Below are 22157 nucleotides of genomic sequence, written 5' to 3'. Positions count from 1 at the left end.
AATTATGAGGGGTACAGACAGAGTATGCAAGTAGACTCTTTCCACTGAGATTAGGAGAGATAAATATGAAAGGATGTGGCTTTAGGGTGAAAGGGGAAAGGTTTAGGGGGAACATAGTGGGAATTTCTTCACTCAGAGTGGTGGGAGTATGGAATGAGCTGCCATCTGATGTCGTGGGTGCAGACTTGATCTTGAGTTTTAAGAATAAATCGGATAGATATGTGGATGGGAGAGATCTTAAGGGCTCTGAAATGGGAGCAGGTTATGGGGACTAGCTGAACAATAGTTGGCACAGACTAGAATGGCCTGTTTCCTGTGCTGTAGTTTGCAGTGAACTGGAATTAACTATGGCTGGCTCCTCCCTTGACTCCACCCTCACCTACCCCAATATAAACCCTGGTTTTCTCGCCTTACCTCAGATTCACCTGAGGACTATTATATCTACTAGCCATTGATTGTAAACTATTAAAAGCATGTTTGTACTGCTCTGAGTGCAATCAGTCGCTTTACAATTTTAATACCTTAAATTTGAAACAGGAAGCCCTGTTGAAGCTATGCATGTTCCAAGTCGACCCTCTGTCCCCTGAGGAAGTTGCCTTCTGGCTGGAATGCTTCCCGTCCTACCTGATGGCCACACAAGACGTCTTCAACTCGGATAGTCTCCAGAGATCATCATCTCTCTCTCAAGTCGGCCCCAGAATGACACCAACTCTCTCAAAGTCAGCAGTGTCCAGGTGAGTTTCTGGAAGACTATGTTCTTGAACTGTGGGGCCTAACCAGAAAATGCCACTATGAAGTGGCCATGGCCCAGGTGAGAGAGGAGGAACAAATCTGGGATATCCTCATGGCAAGAGTGAGGTTGAGGTATATGAGGCAGCGATGCTAAAGTTGTGGAAGAAAGACTTCGCCAGCACCCTGGCGCTGGCGAAAGCACTTGAGCAGGCCCAACTGGGAGCTGACAAACTCACAGGTAAAAGTGGTGCCTTTTCAAAGGATCAGGTCATTGGAGTACTAATGAACCCTGCAGCTCCAGCGCCGACTGCTGCAGCTATGTGATGCTACTTCTGTGGACAGGCACCACAAACCCCGTGCCCGTTGCCCCGCAAAGGATTCCATGCACACAGGATGCGGTAACCGAGGGCACTGGGAGAAGATCTGCCAGGCTAAAGGGAACCCAAAGAGGGCAACTGCATGTGCAACCCCCAAATCATTGCTCAACCTTGTCCTGAGTCCCGAAGTTCTGGCCTCAGCCTCTCCACGTTGCTCGCCACCAGCGTCTTGCTGCGCCTCATGGCAGAACCCTCACTGGAAGTGAAGCTTCGTGGGAAGCCACGATGGCTATATTGCCGTGCCTCAAGTTCAATGCCACCTAGTCCTTTATCAGATCAAAATGGAGGGAGGTCATCTTACCAAACCTCATGGTTCATAACATTTTGTCTGCCCACGGGCCAAGAGGAGAGAGTTGACATCAGCATGGGGAGTGACATCCTGGATCAGGCAATACCTCACCAACTGAATAACTCAATGATGGAATCTAGGGTAAACGGACATTTGACTGATTGCTTGGTAGACACTGGCTCCACTGAGCCTTATAAACTCTGCGACAGTTCTGTGTACAACTTAAGAGTGCACCTGACAGACTATCATATTTTCCTAGCTTTGCACTCGCAATCTGTGATGATCCAGAGGTATTGTGTAGTACAACTAACTGTAAAAGGGGGGTAAATTTTGTAAGTTCCGATAGTATATACTGAATGATTTGTGTGCTCCTGTGTTGCTGGGCCTAGACTTCCTCTGTCACCTTAAAAGCATGACCATGGAGTACTCTGGCCCACTTCCTCCAATCAACGGAAGGTCCAAAAAGCAAGACGCCACATGTGGTCTCTCCACCCTAAATATTGGTCCCCCCCTCCTCAACTGTTTCCGAACCTGACTCCCGATTGCAAATTAATAGCTACAAAGAGCAGGTGATACAGTGTGGGGAATCGGGAATTTATTCAAGCCAAGACACAGCGGCTGCTCAAAGAAAACATCATTGAGCCTATCAACTGGAGCGCCCAGGTGGTAGTCATGAAAGGGGAAGAAAAGTTCAGACTAGTGATTAATTATAGTCAATTAATAATTTCATATTCCTGGGCACATACCACCTCCCTCAAATTTCATACATGGAAAACAAAATTGCACAGTATTCAGTCTATTTAACCATCGACCTGAAAGCTGCATACCATCAGTTACCGACCCATTCTGAGCACCACCCCTACACAGTATTTGAGGCAGGCGGATGGCTCTACAGTTCTGGAGGGTCCTTTTCGGCATCACTAATGGGGTATTCCAGAGACAGATTGTTAAAATGGTCAACGAGTACAAGTTGAAGGCCACCTTCCCTTATCTCGACAATGTCACCATTTGTAGACACTCTCTGGAAGACAATAATGACAACCTCCAGAGCTTTCTCCACACAGCCAAGGCCCTGAACCACACGAACAACTCCAGTAAGTGTGTGTTCTGGACAAAGCGTCTAGTGATCCTGGGCTATGCGGTGAAGAATGGCATCATTGGCCCTGACCCTGATCAAATGAGCCCCCTGTTAGACCTCCCGATCCCAAAGACCATGAAAATTTTAAGGCTTCTTCTCCTACTATGCCCAGTGGATCCCTCACCACACAGATGAGGTTCCCCCCTCTTAAAGTTCACCTCTTTCCCGTTGTCGTCTGAAGCCCAGGCACTTTTCGACAACGTTCGGAACTACATTGCAAAGGCCACCTTGCGTGCGATGGATGAGAATGCACCCTTCCAGGTGGAAAGCAATGCCTCAGATGTAGCTCTGACCACTACTCTTAACCAGGCAGGCAGGCCAGTTGCCTTTTTCTCCTGCACCTTACAAGGCCACAAGCTTTAGAATCCATCTGTGGAGTAAGAGGCTCAAGCCACTGTAGAGTCCATCAGGCACTGGAGGCATTACCAACCAGCGATTGGTGGTATTTATATTTAATAATGCATAAAGGGGGAAAATAAAAAATAATATCATTAGGTGGAGGATCAAACTCTCCACTTATAATTATGACATAGCATACAGGTCAGATACTCTCAATGAACCTTCAGATGTCCTGTCAAGAGGAAGCCGTGCCTCTGCACACACTGGCCAATTGAGGTCACTGCACGATGAGCTTTGCCACCAAGGCATCACTCATATGGCTCATTTTGTCAAGGACCTGCCAAGTCTGTGCGGAGTGCAAACCGCACTTCTATCACCCTGACAAAGCACAACTGATAAAGGCCCCTTTGAATGACTCAATGTCAATTTCAAGGGTTCCCTCCCTTCCATCAATGGAAACGTGTACTTTCTCAACATCATCAATGCGTATTCATGTTTTCCGTTCGCCATCCCCTGCCCAGACATGACCACCACCACGGTTATCAAGGCCTTCACTCTATTTTCATCCTGTTCAGGTATCCCAACTATATATATCCATAGCAACCAGGCTCATCATGAGCGAAGAGCTATGTCACTACCTGCTCGTAAGGGGCATTGTCTCAAGCAGGACGACTAGCTACAATCCCCAGGGGAACGAACAAGATGAAAAAGAGAACACCATTGTATGGAAGGCCATGAAATTGGCTCTCCGGTCCAAAGACTTTCCAGACTCACGTTGGCAAGAAGTGCTACCCATGGCACATCATTCCATAAGGTCGTTCCTCTGCACAGCAACCAATGCAATTCCTCACGTGCTTATGTTTACGATCCAGAGGAAATCCACATCTGGGACTACACTCCCAGCTTGGCTAATGGCATCAGTGCCAGTCCTGCTGAGAAAGCATGTAAGGAGACCCCTGATCGAGAGGGTGTACCTGCTGCACACCAACCCCACATATGCCTACATGGCATACCCTGATGGCAAAGAGGACACCGTCTCTATCAGAGACCTGGCACTTGCTGGAACTGAGGTTCCAATGCGTCAAGTGAGCGTGGAAGGACACTGCTCGGGAAGTGGCCCAATCCACCCCATGACCTGAGCCGGAGCCCTCGAGACCCACTGACCCTGTACCACAGCGGTTCCAGGAAGTTCAGGAAGCCCAAAGTCCTCCAGTACTGAGGTGCTCAACCAGAATTACCAGACCTCCCTGACAGACTTAGCTTGTAAATATTTATAAAGTATTAGTTTTTATTTGAATGAATGGTCTCTGTTTTTCACCCTTAGGTACAGTTCTGAAGGAAGGGGTAATGGCAATGAACTGGAATTCACTGTCTATTTATTGTTCATATGGATAGCTCCTCCCTTGGCTCCATCCTCACCACCCCAATATAAACCCTGGTTTTCTCGCCTTACCTCACATTCATTTGAGGACTATTGTGTCTACCGGCCATTGATTATAAGCTATTAAAAGCGTGGTTATACTCCTCACTTGCTTCTGAGTGCAATCAGTCATGTTACGTAGTGTTCTATAGTTCTATGGTTCTTTCCTGATTTCAGATTTATCATCAGAGAACGTACATACATCACACCAACTAAGATTCTTTTTCTCTGGGCAAGGCACAATTACCACTTATTGGTAGTGTTAATAAAAACTGTACATAGTGTATACATATACACAAATAAAGAACTGTAAAGAAATAATGAATGTAAACAAACCATCTATGCAATACAGAGAGAATTGTTTTTAAAAATCAATAAAGTGAACAAGTAAGATTCCTTAAATGAGTCCCTGATTGAGTTTGTTGTTAAGGAGTCTGATTGTGGAGGAGTAGAGCTGTTCCTGAACCTGGTGGTGCAAATCTTGTGGCACCTATACTTTTTTTTCCTGATGGCAGCAGCGAGAACAGTGTGTGTGCTGGATAGTGCAGATTCTTGATGATTGCTGCGGTTCTTCGATGGCAGCATTCACTGTAGAGGTTCTCGATAGTGGGGAGGATTTTGCTGTGATATCCTGGTCTGTGTCCACTATCTTTTGTAGAGTTTTACACTCAGGGGTATTCGTGTCTCCATACCAGAACATAATGCAGCCGGTCAGCATACATTCCACCACATATCTGTAGAAATTTGCCAGTATTTCTGGTGACATACCAATCCTCCACAAACTCCGAAGAAAGTAGAGGCGCTGATGTGCTTTCTTCACAATGTTTGGTCCAGGGAAGATCCATTGAGATAGTAACTCCCAACCTCTTAATGTTTGCTCATCCTTTTCCACCTCGGATTTCCCAATGATCACTGAATTGTATACCTCTCGCTTTCCCTTCCTGAAGTCAGCTCCTTAGTTTCGGTGACATTCTGTGCAAGGTTGTTGTTGGAGCACCATTCAGCCAAGTTTTCAATTTCCCTCTTATATGCTGACTCATCATGTTTCTTTATACAACCCGCTAAAGTGGTATTGTCACCAAATTTGAAGATCATGTTATTGTTGTTCTGAGCCACACAGTCGTAGATATAAAGTGGGCTATAAAGGGGGCTAAGCACACAGCCCTGTGGTCTCTGGTACTGATGGAGATTGTGGGCATGTTCTTGGCAAATCTCACATTGTGGTCTGGAGGTGAAAAAATCAAGGATTTAATTACACAATTTAGAGTGGTGAGTCCCAGGTCTTGCTGATCAGTTTTGAGGGGATGATGCTGTTAAATGCTGAACTGTAGTCGATAAAGACTATCCTGATGAATGCATCTTTACTGTCCAGGTGTTCCAGGGCTTTGTGTAGAACCAGTGTGATGGCATCCACTGTAGACCTGTTGCTACGATAGGCCAACTGGAATGTATCCATATCACCGCACAGACAGGAGCTGATATGCTTCAACACCAGTCTTTCAATCCTCTTCATCACTGTTGATGTAAATGCTACAGGCCGATAGTCATTAAGGTAGGTTACTACACTCTTCTTGGGTACCAGTATGATTGTCGCTTGTTTGAAACAGGCAGGTACCACACCTTGCTGGAGTGAGATATTAAAGATATCTGTGGAAAAAAAATTGTAAATTGGTCAAAACAGATTTTTTAATACTCAGGCCAGGTAGTCTATCAGGGCAGATGCCTTCCTCAAATTCACACTCCTGAAGACAGCATACATGTCATCCTCAGATACAGACAGGATGGAATAATCAGGGACGTGAAGTTGTGGAGCAGTGGTTCTTTGCTGTTACTGTTGTCAAATCAGGAGTAGAAAGCATCAAGTTCCTCTGGGAGTAAAGCTTTGCCATCTATTACCTTCACCAGATTTGTTTTTGTAGCAGGTTATCGCTTGTAGGCCCTGCCACAGCTATCGGGTGTCCCTTGTTGTTTCCATTTTCTTCCAGAATCTCCACTTCATCCTGTAGATAGCTTTGTGCAGGTTATACTTTCTCCTTCTATATTGATCTGGATCTCCGGACTTAAATGTCTGTGATCTGGCTTTCAGCAGGCTCTTGATTTCATTGTTCATCCAGGGTTTCTGATTGGGGAAAACCCTGAATGATTTGTTGGGGATACACTCATCCATTGCTGTTTTGATATAGTCTGTGACAGCTCTGGTAAAATCAATATAAACATCACCCAATCTGTTAACTTGAGGAAGTCTGGAGCCTCTCTTTTTAATGCTCTGTATAAAGGCAGGAGCACAGCCAGGTGATCTGACCTGTCAAAGTGCGGTCTCGGGAAGGTAGGTCTTCCTTATCTTGGTGTAGCAGTGATTGAGTGTAATGGGACCTCTGGTACAGCAGGTTACATGCTGATGGTAGTTGGGCATTGGTTTTCTTAACACAGACCTGATTAAGGTCACTGACTAAAATTTGTAGGGCCTCAGGCTGGGCTGTCTCTTTTATAGTGACCATATCATGCAGCCCCACAAGTGCCTGTTTGCAATCAGCATCAGGAGGAATATCAACTCTGGTGAGAATCACTGATGAGAACTTTCAGGATACATAGAAGGGTCTGCATTTAATTGAGATTTGCTCTAAAGCAGGAGAGCAGGAGGTTGATATAACCCCAAGGTACATACACCACCCATGATTAACAAAAAGGCACACAATGCTCCCCTCCCTTTTCTAGAATTCAAGTTCCAATCCAGTCTATGAATGATGAAATCATCTGGTCAGATAGCAGTGTCCAATCTGTTCTCTTTTAACATAACATAACATAACATAACAATTACAGCACGGAAACAGGCCATTAGGCCCTTCTAGTCCGCACCGAAACTTTCTTTTGTAGAACCATTTGCAAGATAAAGTCTCTTCATACAAGTGATTTTGCCAATTCCCTCTTATCTTGCCTTAGTTATGGAGTCTGTTCTCCACAATGATTTATTCCTTAATCAAGAGTGACCTTTATTCATGGACACATGAGGCTGCTCTACTTCCTTAGAGGCAGTTGGAGGAGCTATTTCTTTGAAAATACCACTTTTGGAGTTCCTCCTTTTATTAAAGAGTTCAGGCAGCCTTTATTCTTTTCAAGGAATTGGTAGCTGCTATTTTCAATCCTGTCAATACAGGACGGCCTTCTCTTCAACTGAACCCATTTTGTCTCTAATTTCGATAATATATTTCTTGCAAATCTCTCATGTCACATGGTATGACATCACAACAGGCTTTGAAGGTTTCCTGAACCTTTTAACATCTTCATGCTAAAAAGCATAATTCAGTCTTTGTCTTCCCAAACTTAAAATCAAAGTAATTGTCTTTGATGTTTTTCTCCGCCAAGAGCATTGCTTCCCTGCTATGTGTAATTAACCAGCAAAATGGTGCAGCAAACATCTGAGATTTGTCTTACCTGCCTCTGATAAATCAGCCTTTCCCTCAGGATGACAATTTTATTCTCCAGTAATATGGATGGGAGATGAGGTCTTAATTGGATCCTGACCTTCACACCTTCATGGTGGCCTGTCTCCTTGAGGCCTCTGCCTTCCAGCCAGACGTTCCTGTCTCAACCATTACCCAGGAGATTTGATCATTAACTATGTTCAGTAGCTTTTCCATCATGAAAAATCTGCATGCAGTGGACTGTAACAAAAGCAGCTGGGAATATGAGTATTTTAACAGGGATCTGCAGTCCACAGAATGTTGCTGTGGGTCGTCGGATCATTTTTATTTTTTAAAAAACACATCTGCAGATCTGCACCTGCACATCTCTGTTCACGGCAAGAAGGATATAGGTATGCCTGGCACAAAAATCTCTTATTCTGGAAGTAAACTCTAATATAATGCATCCATTCTTATCTCAAATAAAATGTGGCACAAAAACACGTCTTGCAATGATCTGGATAGATAATCCTTTTACCTATGTTCTGATGTTGTGGTGAAATCACTATTGTACATATTCGTTACATGTAAATTACTTGACTTATCCTAGTTGATCCTGTTCTCACTGGCCAACTTGTGACTCCTCCCCTTTCTTCCCCATAAAGGCTGTCATTCCACAAGCCTGCCCCCATTTTGAGTCCAGGTCAGTGTGAGTGAACAACACAGGGATGCTGTCCATCTCTTGCAAATAAGAGCCTTCAGTTTTGATCACTCCAGTCTTTGTGTAATTGATGGTGCAAGATTTTTTTGGAACATAAACAAGTACATGAAGTTTAATTTTACTCAGAAATTGATCCAAGAGAACAAGAGGGAGCTGACAAGTTCATGCTCTGGTGCCACTGTTTCAAAAAGTTCCTCACTGCCTCCGCAGAAGCTATTCAGGATGACGAGGACAAGCTCCACCTACTATTCTCATACATCGGGTACTGAGTCTATCAGATGGTCTGAGACTGCCAGACATATGGAGCCGCAATGGACACCCTGAAGGACCAGTACAAAGTCCAGGTGAATGAGGTCTATGCACGGCATGTACTCCACTCATGCAGACAGTGAGAGGGTACCTTCAATTACTTTGTCGGGCCCTGCAGGAGTTTGCAAGGGACTACAACTGCCAGGCAGTGAGTGCAGAACAGTACACACAACTGCTGATCAGACGTACTGGCTACGTGAGGCAGAGGCTACTCGAACAGAGACAACTGAGCCTACCTCAAATCATTGAATTGGCGAACGCTCTAGAGGTAGCCATCCACAATGCTGAATCATTCTCCAGTAAACATGTGGCTGCCTCGTGGGGAATGGAGGGCCACCATCTTGGGAGGTGGTATCACAGGCCCCCTCCCATTCTGAGCTGACCATTGCTGATGTTAGCAATCACCCAATGTGCTATTTCTGCAGGCAGGCTAAGCACCGGAGAAAACAGTGCCCTGCCAGGGACGCCATCTGCTCCAATTGTGTGAAGAAAGGACACTTTGCAATGGTCTGCAAGTCCAAACAAACCCAGAAGTCCAGCAGCACCATATGAGAGCAGGGGTAGCCATACTTAATGCCGTCACTTCTGGTGACCTGGAATGGCTGCACACAATCACCCGAGAATGTCAACCGCAATGACGTCACTTTCCCTTCTCCCTTTTCTCTTCAGGCAAACAATGACTGGACCAAGTGTCCACCATGGGGAGCTGCTAACTCAGGTGCCATCTTAACAGACCTGGCAGCCAACAGACTCCTCAGATGATGAGTTGCTGCTGGCATCGATAACCCTGGATCAGGACAGACCCCATTAACTCTTCAAGGCCATGGCAGACATTCAGGTAAACAGCCACCCCATCACTTGCCTATTTGACAGTGGAAATACTGAAAGCTTCATTCACCCAAACGCTGCACAACTCTACTCCCTTGAGTCACGTGTCTCCTTTGTATCCAACTCCTACTCAGCAAAGGTTTGTGGCAATTGTACAGTAACATTAACTGTCCAGGGCATGGAATATTGTACTGCCACAGCTCTGTGCACCCATCCTACTGGGATTAGACTTCCAGAGCAACTTGAAGAGCATCTCCATGGAGTACGATGGGCCAAACCCCCTCTCACAGTCTGCAATGAGCAGTTTTTAAACTAACCACCCCACCACCACATTGACGACTAAACACTGAGGCTCCTCCTCGCCCCTGTTTGCCAATCTCACCCCGGACTGTAAGCCCATCACCACTAAAATCAGTGACATGGCACCGGGGACAAGTCATTCATTAAGTCAGAGGTGAGACACCTCCTCGCTGAGGGGGTGATAGTACGAGCCCCTTAGTGGTGAAGATTACTCCCAGAGCATCAATAAGTTCACCCAGCTGGATGTATACCCCCTGATAGCATGGTGAACCACATTGCATAATCTTAAGGTCTTAAGTCTTCAAACCACCAGCTCCCCATTCATCCCAAAGACCACCAATATTCCATTTCCTGAGAGTCCCCTTTGGAGTTATGAATGGAGTGTCAGTCTTTCAGGCAGAGATGGATCACATGATGGACGAACAAGGGCTACAGGCCACTTTACCATACCTCAACAACGTCACCATCTGTGGCCATGATCAGCAGGACCATGATAGGAACCTCCAGAAATTTCTGCACACCGCATAACACAGGGAAGTGTGTTTTCAGCACACATGGAAAATGCAGTCATCAGCCCCAACCCGATCGCATGCACCCCCTGTTAGAACTTCCACTCCCCCACTGCCTCAAGGTTCTGAAAGTGTGACTGGGGTTTTTTCTCTTCTTATTCTCAGTGAGCCCCCAGCTATGTGGAAAAGGCCCAACCCTCATCAGGGCCACCATTTTCCCTATCGGTAGAAGCCAGCGAGGCATTCAACCGGATCAAAGCCAACATTGCAAAGGCAACAATGCACGCAGTAGTCAAATCCACCCCGTTCCAGGTGGAGAGCGATGCGTCAGACTTTGCCCTGGCTGCCATATTTAACCAAGCAGGCAGGCCCATAGTGTTATTTTTGTGTACCTTTCAGGGCGCCAAGATCTGGCACTCCTCTAGTGAGAAAGAGGCCCAGGCTATCGTTGAAGTGGTACGGCACAGAGACATTATGCCTCCATTTTACCCTGCTTTCATGTTTAGCAATCAGCAGTGGGATAAAATCAAAAATGGTAAAATTCTGAGGTAAAAAATTGAACTTTTTCACCTAATATTATGACATACTGTACAGGCCCAGAAAGCTCAACAAGCCCTCGGATGCACTGCAAACAACCTCTGCCACCGAGGAATCACCTGTTTTTTTTTTCCTCACTTTATCAAGGCCCATAATCTCCCCTACTCCATCAAGGACATCATGACGCTGACCAAATATTGCCAGTTTATGAGGCCCCATCAATGGCTTTTGTAGGAGTTGATGGCTTTTGAAAGCTCATGCTGCCAGAAGGAGTTTTCATCCTTTCCAAACATTCCTGACTATTAGAGACATTTATAAGGAATTCAAGAAAAAAGGATATTTAAAAAAATAAAATAAATTGCAATTAATTCATGAAAAAAAGTAAAAATCTTAAGTTTTCCATCTTAAGAGGTAAATATGAACAAATGTCACAGATAGAAATATTCAAAATTTGTCTTTCAAGTTTAAGAATAAACTCTGACCAAATCTTCCATCATAAAGGTTAAAATTTGCTTTTAGCTCGCTGTGTAGTTGTCTTAATTAAGTTTGAAACACTCGGACATTCCGTGTATTAATATATAAATAAAATATGCTACCAATAATAAATGGTTTTTCCCAGTTACCAAAAAGTACCTCAAATTCCAATCCTTCAGATGAAACATCTAGTTACAGTATATATTAGTATGGAATTAATCATACCCAGTTCTCTTCATTCCATGAAACTTCATTTTGATGCAAAAGTGGTGGAAGGCAATCAACACATATTGTAGAATCTGATGGAAAGGTAATTAAATATTAAATTATTTATTTTTTAAAAAGACAGAAAATTAAACATTTTCTTACTTCCATACAAAATACCAGTTGCAAATAAAATAGAACATCACAGGAATAGGTCAGTCAACTCATATTTTCTGCTCTGTCCATAATGACAATTTAAGCTAATCCTGCACATGGCCTGCATCCCTCAATGAGTTCATGTTGCTGTCTAAATGGTTCTTCTACCAACTCCCCTGGTTGTGCTTTCCAGACTCTGTGGAAAAACCTGCTTTGGCAGCACAGTTAGTGTAGTGGTTAGATCAATGCTGTTCTAATGGCAGCAAACAGGAATGGGGTTTGATTCACAAGAGTTTGTATGTTCTCCCTGAGTCTGTGTGGATTTCCACTGTGTGCTCCAGTTTCCTCTGATCCTTCAAAATGTACCTGGAGTTGTAGGTCAATGGGTGGCATTGGCCAAAAGGACCTATTACTGTATATCTAAATATAAAATTAAAAATAATTTAAAATCTCATTTAAACTTCTCCCCTCTCACTGTAAACCTATGCCCTATGGTATTTTGATATTTCCACCTAGGACAAAATAGACTATTTATGCTACCTATGCATGTTATAATTTTATACACTTCTACCAGGTCATTCCTTGGCTTCCAGCATTCCAGAGAAAACAATCCAAGTCTGATTATTGGATGGAATCATTGATCATAATCCAATGAATAATTGAATGGATGTATTTGATTTTGTATTTTCAGACTTTTTTAAATTACTTGCAGAGGCCAAACTAGGGTTGTTCAAGCAGTTATTAAGAGCCAGACCATGCTTTTCTAATAACAGGAAAGCCATCAGCAATTGGTCCCACGACACCACAAAAATGACAACTATTGGAGTTAAGACAACCACTATTAAACACAAAAAAATCATACTACCTACAGCTACAGCTTATTGCTCCACTACAAATTACTGTCTTATTTATTTATGAGTTGTGGACATTGTTGGTAAGACATGCTTTTATCACCCTTAAGGTGTTGGTGAGCTATCAGCTGAATCTTACTAGTGAATATATGCTCATTGTGTAGGAAATTCTTGGAGTGACACATAGTGACAACACATTAGTTTTGTGTTGTACATAACTAGCATGTTATGCATTTGCTCAAACCTGTTGCAATTATCCTTTCTGTTATTATTACCAAGTTGAGGAACTGCCAATAATTTTGTAGATGGTACAAATATAATACAGCCAAAGTGCACCAGACATAGAGTTCCAATCATGAGAGTTTTGTGTTGAATGTGATGGTTGTTGGGTACTTTATTCAATTGACATGGAAACTTCAACTATACTGCTGGTTGAATATGATTTCCACTAAGTGAAGGTCATCTTGATTTAGGATGTGATTTAGGATTTTCCAGAACTCGATAGACTCAGGATCAGTACCCATGGATTGGAGGGTAGCTAATGTTACTCCACTATTTAAAAAGGGGGGTAGAGAAAAAGCGGGGAATTATCGGCCGGTGAGCCTTACATCAGTAGTGGGCAAAATGATGGAATCCATTATTAAGGATGTTAATGGAGAAGTGTTAAGGATGTAATAGCGGAGCATATGACTAGCAGAGAAGGGATCGGACGGAGTCAACATGGATTTACAAAGGGTAAATCGTGCTTGACAAATCTATTGGAATTCTTTGAGATGGTGACAGGTAAAATAGATGGGGGACAGCCAGTGGATGTGGTGTACCTGGACTTCCAAAAGGCCTTCGATAAGGTCCCGCATAAACGACTGGCTTACAAAATCAAGGCTCATGGGATTGGGGGCAAAGTATAGATGTGGATTGAGAACTGGCTGGCAGGTAGAAGACAGAGAGTTGGGATAAATGGCTCATTTTTTGAGTGGCAGGCGGTGACCAGTGGGGTGCCACAAGGATCTGTACTAGGACCCCAGCTGTTCACAATTTACATTAATGATCTGGATGAGGGGATTGGATGTAATATCTCCAAATTTGCAGATGACACTAAGCTAGGAGGGGTTGTGTGCACGGAAGAGGGGGTCAGGAAGCTCCAGTGTGATTTGGATAAATTGAGGGACTGGGCAGATACATGGCAAATGCACTACAATGTGGATAAATGTGAGGTTATCCACTTTGGTAATACAAACCGGAGGGCAGATTACTATTTGAATGGCAATAGATTAAGAGATGGGAAGTGCAGAGAGACCTAGGGGTACTTGTACATCAGTCTCTGAAGGCGAGCATGCAGGTATAGCAGGCGGTTAAAGGCAAATGGTATGTTGGCCTTCATATCAAGAGGGTTTGAGTATAGGAACAAGGATACCTTACTGCAGCTGTCAGGGCCTTGGTGAGACCACACCTGGAGTATTGTGTGCAGTTTTGATCACCTTAACTAAGGAAGGATGTTCTTGCAATGGAGGGAGTGCAGAGGCGATTCACCAGGCTGATACCTGGAATGGCAGGAATGACTTATGAGGAAAGATTGCGCAAATTGGGATTGTACTCGCTGGAGTTTAGAAGATTGAGAGGGGATCTCATAGAGACATATAAAATTCTGGCAGGACTGGACAGAATGGATGCAGATGGGATGTTTCCAATGATGGGAAAATCCAGAACCCGGGGCCATGGTTTGAGGATAATAGGCAAACCATTTAGGACCGAGGTGAGGAGGAATTTCTTGACCCAGAGGGTGGTGAATCTGTGGAATTCATTGCCACAGAGGGCAGTAGGGGCAGGTTCATTAAATATATTTAAGAGGGAATTAGATCTATTTCTTCAGTATAAGGGTATTAAAGGTTACGGAGAGAAGGCGGGGACGGGGTACTGAACTTTAAGATCAGCCATGATCTCGTTGAATGGCAGAGCAGGCTCGAAGGGTCGAATGACCTACTCCTGCTCCTATCTTCTATGTTTCTATGTTTCAATGTGTCAAGATGTATTTACACTTCACTATGAAACTTGTAGCTCTCTGATCCTGGATGATAACAGATACTACATTACCTAAACTAGTCTGTTAATTGCTCATTTAATTTGATTTTGAAAGTATTTCAGAATCAGAATTTATTGTTGAACAAGGATGGAGGCTGGTGACAAGCGGTGTACCTCAGGGTTCGATATTGGGACCATTGCTGTTTGTCATATATATTAATGATCTGGAGGATGGGGCGGTAAATTGGATTAGTAAATAAGCATCTGATACTAAAATAGGGGGGAATTGTGGATGATGAAAATGGTTTTCAAAGATTGCAGAGGGATTTAAACTGCTTAGAGGAGCGTGCAGAAAGATGGCAGATGGAGTTTAATGCTGATAAGTGTGAGGCGCTTCATTCTGGAAAGAATAATCAAAGCAAGACATATGTGGTAAATGGGAGGGCACTGAAGAATTCAGTGGAACAGAAAGATCTAGGAATAACGGTGCATTGTTCCCTGAAGGTAGGAGTGCATGTGGATAGGGAGGTGAAGAAGGCCTTTAGTATGCTTGCCTATATAAATCAGTGAATAGAATATAGGAGTTGGGAAGTAATGATGAAACTGTACAAGGCATTGGTGAGGCCAAATTTAGAATACTGTGTGAGTTCTGGTCACCAATTTATAGGAAGGATATTAACAAGAGAGAGTGCAGAGAAGATTTACAAAAATGTTGCCTGGGTTTCAGCATCTGGAATACAAGGAGAGATTGAGCAAATTAAGTCTTTATTCCTTGGAATAAAGAAGGCTGAGAGGGGATTTGATAGAGGTGTTTAAGATAATGAGAGGGATAGATAGAGTTGATGTGGAAAGGCTTTTCCACATGTGGAGAGTAAGAGAGATGGATACTAGAAGTCATGGGTTGAGAGTTGACGGGCAAAGTTTTAGGAGTAACATGAGGGGGAACTTCTTTACTCAGAGAGTTGTTACTGTGTGGAATGGGCTTCCGGGAAAGGTGGTGGAGGCAGGGTCAATTTTGTCATTTAAGAAAGAGTTGGATGAGTATATGGATAGGAAGGGGCTGGAGGGATAAGGGCAGGGTGTTGGTAGGTGAGATTAGAGGAGGGTACTTCGATCAGTGCAGACTAGAAGGCCCAAATTGGCCTGTTTCCGTGCTGTAATTGTTATATGGTTATAAGTCACGAATTGTAGCAGCATTACAGGGCAAACATTCACGTTATCAACTATCTTAAAAAAATAATACATAAAAATAGTAGTGCATGAAAACTAAGGCAGTGTCTTTGGTTCATTGATCATTCATGAATCTGATAGGAGCAGGAAGAAACTGTCCTTGTGCCATTAAGTACTCATCTTTAGGCTCCTGTAACCTCCCCCCCCCCCCCCACCCCACCCAATGGTATCAGAGTGAAGAGGGCCTGGCCTGTGTGGTGGGGGTCTTTGACGATAGAGGCTGCTTTTTTAAGACACCACCTAATGTAAATGTCCTCAATGAAGTCTGGTCCCAGTGATGTCACAGGCTGAGTTAACAACACTCTGGAGTATATTCTGCCCTGAGATTTGGCACCTCCATACCAGACAGTGATGCAACCAGCCAGAATGCTCATTCTTCTATACTCCAGTGAATACAGTCCAAGATCCACTAATTGTTCATCATGTGTTAGTCCTTGCATTCCAGGAATCTCTCTGACATCATTGCATCTCTTCTAAGGCAAGGGGACCAAAACTGCACCAGTGCCCATAGAGCCTCATCAACACCTCTTTACTCTTATATACTATTCCTCCTGAAATGAATGCCAACATAGAATTTGCTTTCTTTACTGCCGATCCAACCTGGTGGTTAACCTTTAGGTATTCCTGCAACAGGACGCTCAAGTCCCTTTGCACTTCCAATTTTTGAATTTTCTCCCAATCCAAATAATAATCTGCTTGTTTATATTTCTCTTCCAAAATGTATAACTCTACATTTCTCGACATTGTATCTCATCTGCCATTTCTTTGCCCACTCTCCTAAACTGTCCAAGTCTCACTGCAATCTTTTGGTTTCTTCAACACTTCCTACTCCACCACCTATCTTGATGTTTTCTGCAAATTTTGCCACAAAACCATTTAATCCATAATCTAAATCATCAATATACATTGCAAAAAAAAGCGGCCCCAACACTGACCCCTGCAGAACACCACTAGTAACTGAAAACCAACCACAACAGGATCCCTTTATTCCCACCCTTTCCTTCCTGCCTATCAGCCAATGCTCCACCCAATCTAACATCTTTCCTGTAATTCTACGGGCTCTCATCTTATCAAACAGCCTCTATGTGGCTCCTTATCAAAGGCATTTTGAAAATATAAATACACAAAATCCCTTGTCCATCCTACTTGAGATTACCTCAAAAAATTCTAATAGGTTGGTCAGGCAGGATCTTCCTTTCGTGAAATCATACTGACTTGGACCTGTCATGTACCTTGCAGTGTTTCCTTGTCCTTGAGGATCAACTTCAATAATTTTCCAACTACCAATGTCAGACTAATGGGCCTATAAAATTCCTTTTTTTTGCCTCCCTCCTTCCTTAAACAATGGAACTACATTTGTGACCTTCCAATCCTCTGGAACCATGCCAGAGTCTATAGATTTATGTAAAATAATTTCCAAAGCCACATTCTTCAGAACCCGTGGGTTAACCTCATCTGGTCTGGGAGACTTATCTATCTAAAGTCCATTCAGCTTATTAAACACTCTTTCTCTAGTATTCTGACTGTATTTAATTCTATTCACTGAGATTTCTAACTATCAGGTATATTGCTATTGTCCTCCTCAGTGAAGACTGATGCAACATTTTCATTTAGTTCCTCTGCCATCTTTTTTACCTATTATAATTTCTCCAGCATCATTTTCAATTATTCCTATATCTACCTGTGTCTCTTTTTTACTCTTCATATATATTTTTAACTCTTAGTATTCTTTTGTATGTTATTGGCCAATTTCCTTTCATAATTTATCTTTTCTTTCCTAATGACTTTTCTTTGCCTCTTTTTATGTTTTTTTTTAATTTTTCCCTTCCTCTGTTTTTTTCCACTAATTTGCTTCCTTGTATGCCCTCCCTTTTGCTTTTATTTTAGCCTTAACCTCTCTTTCCCTCTATTTTTCCATTCAGCTTTTTTTTCTTGGAATATATCTATCTTTCACTTTCTTTATTTCTTGTAGAAATATCATCCAATTCTGCTCTGCCATCCCTCCATCTAGCTTACTTTTCCAGACAACTTGGGCCAGTCCCTCTCTCATTTCACTGTAATCTCCTTTGTTCCACTAAAATATTGACATACCTGTTATCACCATTTCCTTTTCAAATTTGAAATGAACTCAATCATATTATGATCACTACTTTCTAACGGTTCCATTACCTTTAAGTCCCTAATCACCTCAGGTTAATTACATATCACCCAATCCAAAACCACTGATCCCCTGATCTTATCGACAGCTGTTCCAAAAAGCCATCCTGTAGTCATTCTACAAACACTCTCTCCTGAGATCCAGTACCTTCCTGACTTTCCAAATCCCCTTTCATGTTAAAATCCTCCATAATTATTTTGACATTTTTTCTTCTGACACACTTTTTCTATTTCCAGCTGTAGCTTGTAGACCCCTTCCCAGCTGCTATTTGGGGGCCTGTATATAACTGCTAATAGAGTACTTACCATTTCTTAACTCAACCTATAAGGATTCTGACCCTACGTCCCTTCTTTCTTGTGATTTAATATCATTTCTTATCATCAGCACGTCACCCCCTCTACCTACCTGCCTATCTTTCCGATACACTGTGTACCCTTGGACATTCAGCTCCCAATAACATCCCATCATTAAGATGTCTCAGTGATGGCCACAATATCATATCTTTTAATCTGAAGCTGTACAATAAAGTCATCTTCTTTATTCCTAATGCTCTGTGCATTTAAGTACAGTAGTGGAAGGGTGTTATTTCTGGCGAGAGATTGTGACCAGCAGTGTTCTGTAGGGATTGATGTTGGAACCTGTTTGTAACACAAGAATATAAATAACAGATGAAAAAGTATGTGGGTATGTTAGTGAGCTTGGAGATGACACCAAGATTGGTGGAGCAGTGGACTGTGTAAAGGGTTATCAAAAAATATAGCAGGATATCAAACAGCAGATGGAATTTAATCCAGGAAAAGTGTGCAGCACGTTCCAAGAGATCAGGTCTATAGATTGCTGAAAGCGACCATGCTAGTAGATAGGGTGGTAAAGAAGACACATGGTATGCTTGCCTTTATTGGATGGGGAGCTGAGTACATAAGCAATAAGTTGGAGCTATATAAAACTTTGGTGAGGCTACACATGCATAATTCTGATCACCCCATAACAGTAAGGATGTGGAGGCTTTAGAAAGAGTACAGAGAAATTTACCAGGTTATTAACAAACAATGTGCTCAAGGCCAACAGCAGGCCAAATAAAGATAAAGAATGATCAAAATTTCAAGCCAAAATCCTTCATCGCAATTGACAGAAGAGAGATAGCAGGTAACTACACAAGCTGGGAGGGGTTGGATAGTGGACAGGGAGGGATGAACGATGACTAATAGAGTCTGTTGATTGGCATGGGCCAGACAAAGGGTCTTCAGGAAAGAGGTCAGGTGAAAGATGAGACACACATGGTGGAGAAGTGTAACAAATCAGGACAAAGGCAGTAGGTATTAGAATCTGATAAGAAGAGGGTGACAATAGTAGAATCATGATGGCTGTTGTAAACAGCTGGAATGGACAGATGGGGCCAGATGAAAGTGGATGGGGAAGTGCATGAATCTTTGCCTTCCCTGGAAGAAATACTGAGATCCCTGGATGATGGTCAAGGAGGAGGTGTAAAAGCAAGTGTTGAACCTCCACTGGTTGTAGGGGAAAATACTAGAGATCACAAAGAAAGTAAGTGCCTTGAACAGGCTGCCAGGAATAGAGATGGAAGATGATAATAGAGTTTAAATAGTGTTTAAGATGCTTCTAGATAGACACACAAATGTACAAGTAACAGAAGAATAAGTATCAAGTGTGGGCAGCAAAGTTTTACTGTAACTTCACTATCATGTTCAGCACAGATACATGAATTGAAGAGCCTTTTCCTGTGCTGTACTGTTTTATGTATTATCAACATTGTACTGACCTTCCTGGCCTCGTATTTCTTTCCTAATTTTTCAACCAGGGCAAATCTTTTGAAATCCAAAAGTCCCCAGTTTACTCCAAAAATTATTAAGACTGCTTTGTAATTATAAATTTAAAGCCAAAAATTAGTTTTCAAAAATCACAATAAGTACTCTTTATTTCTTCAAGTTATGATCATCTGCTCAACAGCATATAATAGAATAAACACATGCTATCTATGTACCACAGACAGTATTTTCAATATTTAAACATGATTAAATTTATACATAAAAAGTCATACCTGAGTACATATGCGGTTTAAAGAAAATTAAACAGTTACCAAGCTCTATCAAAACAGTGCCACTTACCTCTTTCATCAGATAAGCGATGCAATGGTCTTGCTGGTTTGAGGGATTTGCGAATTATTGGTACTTTCCTGGTGGTCTTCATGATTATCGGAGAGACCCTGTTATAAAACTTAGTTTTTAAACTATACATAAAATTATCTAATGAAAGCAATATTTAAACTATTTTATTTGAATAACTAAAAAATGCAATAGATAATACAAAAATCTATAAATTACATTAAATCACACTGTACATCATCTCCATGGCAATAAATTCCAATATTAAAGTACTTTAAGCCATTGCAAAGATATACTGTATCTGTGAATACACATTCCACTTATCAAAAATTTAATTTAATATTTTGATGAGAAATCATTTATGTTGTGAATATTGTGAGTTTATGTTTGGTGTGGTTCCTTTTTGCAAGATTATAGAAGTTTTACTGACACAATAAGGCAGTGGGTGTGATGAAAGTCATGTGGCATGGAATCTAGGGAACTTTGGCTGCTTGTATTCAGAATTGGCTTGCCTGCATTAAGCAGAGGATAATAGTAGATAGAACAGATACTACATGGGGTCAATAATTATTGGCATTCTGACAGGATCAGTACTGATAAGCCTGTTCCATGTGATTTTTATAAATGAATTGAATGAAAAAGTGAAAGAGTAAGTTCGCAGATGATACAAAGTTTGGAAGTATTGATGACAGTGTAGATGGTTGTTGTAGATTACAACGGGATATGGACAGGATGCTGTGTTGGGTGGACAAGTGGCAGATGAAGTTCAATCTGGATGCATGAAGTGATGCACTTTGAAAGGTCAAACTTGAAAGTGGAGTATGTAGTGTGACAGAGTATATAGATATGTTTTGGGGAAATAAACTGGTAAATTTTTGTTAGAGTAAGTAACATACAAACACTTTAAAACAGATCTTATTTAAAATACTGGAGCTCTGCTAATGCTAGATATGTCAGGGCCTCAGAGCCTTTGCAAAAGCTTTGGAGAGTGCTCAAGAGACTTCACTAATGGATTGTTGTTTACAAAAAGGCAACAGATCAAAGAGCTTGTTGGATCCGCTTCTGTCTGCAGTGGAACTTGCTGTTCTAAGAGAGTCATATGGTTTTGCAAACAGAGAGAGTCAAACAGGCTTTTTCTCTGAGAGAGACACACAGAGATCACTTCTACAGTGTTACAGCCAGTAACAGCAGCTGGGACTGGAACAGGACAAGCTGGAAAGCTTGTAGAAAGCACCATTTGGGAGATGGGTTTGTAAATGCTTTGTTGAGCCTGGTCAAAGCCCTTGTGGTTCATGCAAGAGGAGAGGACTGATTGTCTAATGTTTCACTTGGAATAAAAGAAACAAAAAGGCACTCTGTGGTGACCTCAAAGAAAGAGGTTATCATCTGGAGAACCCCGAAGGGGGAAAATTTCATCAGCAAGATATTGGAGTGGCTGATTAAAAAGGAATCAGTTGTGGATGTCCTAGAACAACAAATCTCTCTCTGAAAACCAACAAGAACCTTCCTGAGCAGTAACTATTTGCCTTTCAAGCACCAAAGATTGGTGAACTTTATAAATGTTAAATTCTGTGCACAGTATAAGAATTGCCTGCAACCAGTGAACTTGGAGGAATGAGAAGTGAGATTGGACTGTGAACCAAATAACTTTTCTGAACTTACACACACATCACATACACGCGTGCTTAGAATTAGAAGGGGGTTAAGTAAGACAATAGTGATATGTTAAAGTGTGATTCTATTTTTATGTTTAAAGATAATTAAAAGCAATTTTTGTTTAAGTAACCATTTGTCTTGGTGAATATAAATTCCTGCTGGGTTTTGGGGTCCTCTAGGCTTATAACAGTGGCTAATGACAGAAGTCCTAACAGAGTGGAGGAATAAAGGGATCTTGGGGATCCAGGTCCATAGATCCCTCAAGATTGCTGTAAAAGTTGATAAGCTGATGTTGTGAGTGTGGAAACAGGTTTGGAAATCGCTAAGGCAAGGACTCTGGACACATAGTTTTGGTTGTGAAGGATTTTATTTACAAAAGGCAAGAG

General features: G+C 42.2%; 1 protein-coding gene across 10 annotated transcripts in view; it reads right to left on the bottom strand.

Annotated features, from left to right (window-relative positions):
• The window catches only part of gra (granulito), a 97516-nt gene that overhangs the window by 57202 nt on the left and 18157 nt on the right, over positions 1-22157 (bottom strand). For all 10 annotated transcript variants that reach the window (XM_069921950.1, XM_069921951.1, XM_069921959.1 and 7 more), the window contains 2 exons: positions 20119-20216; positions 11600-11673 (listed from right to left, as the gene is read on the bottom strand). In XM_069921950.1, coding sequence (XP_069778051.1) covers positions 11600-11673; positions 20119-20216 — 172 coding nt within the window. The remainder of the gene's footprint in view (positions 1-11599; positions 11674-20118; positions 20217-22157) is intronic.

The sequence above is a fragment of the Narcine bancroftii genome, chromosome 2 (genome assembly GCF_036971445.1).
Source record: "Narcine bancroftii isolate sNarBan1 chromosome 2, sNarBan1.hap1, whole genome shotgun sequence".
Classification (NCBI taxonomy): Eukaryota; Metazoa; Chordata; class Chondrichthyes; order Torpediniformes; family Narcinidae; genus Narcine; species Narcine bancroftii.
This window is presented reverse-complemented; position numbering and strand designations above follow the sequence as displayed.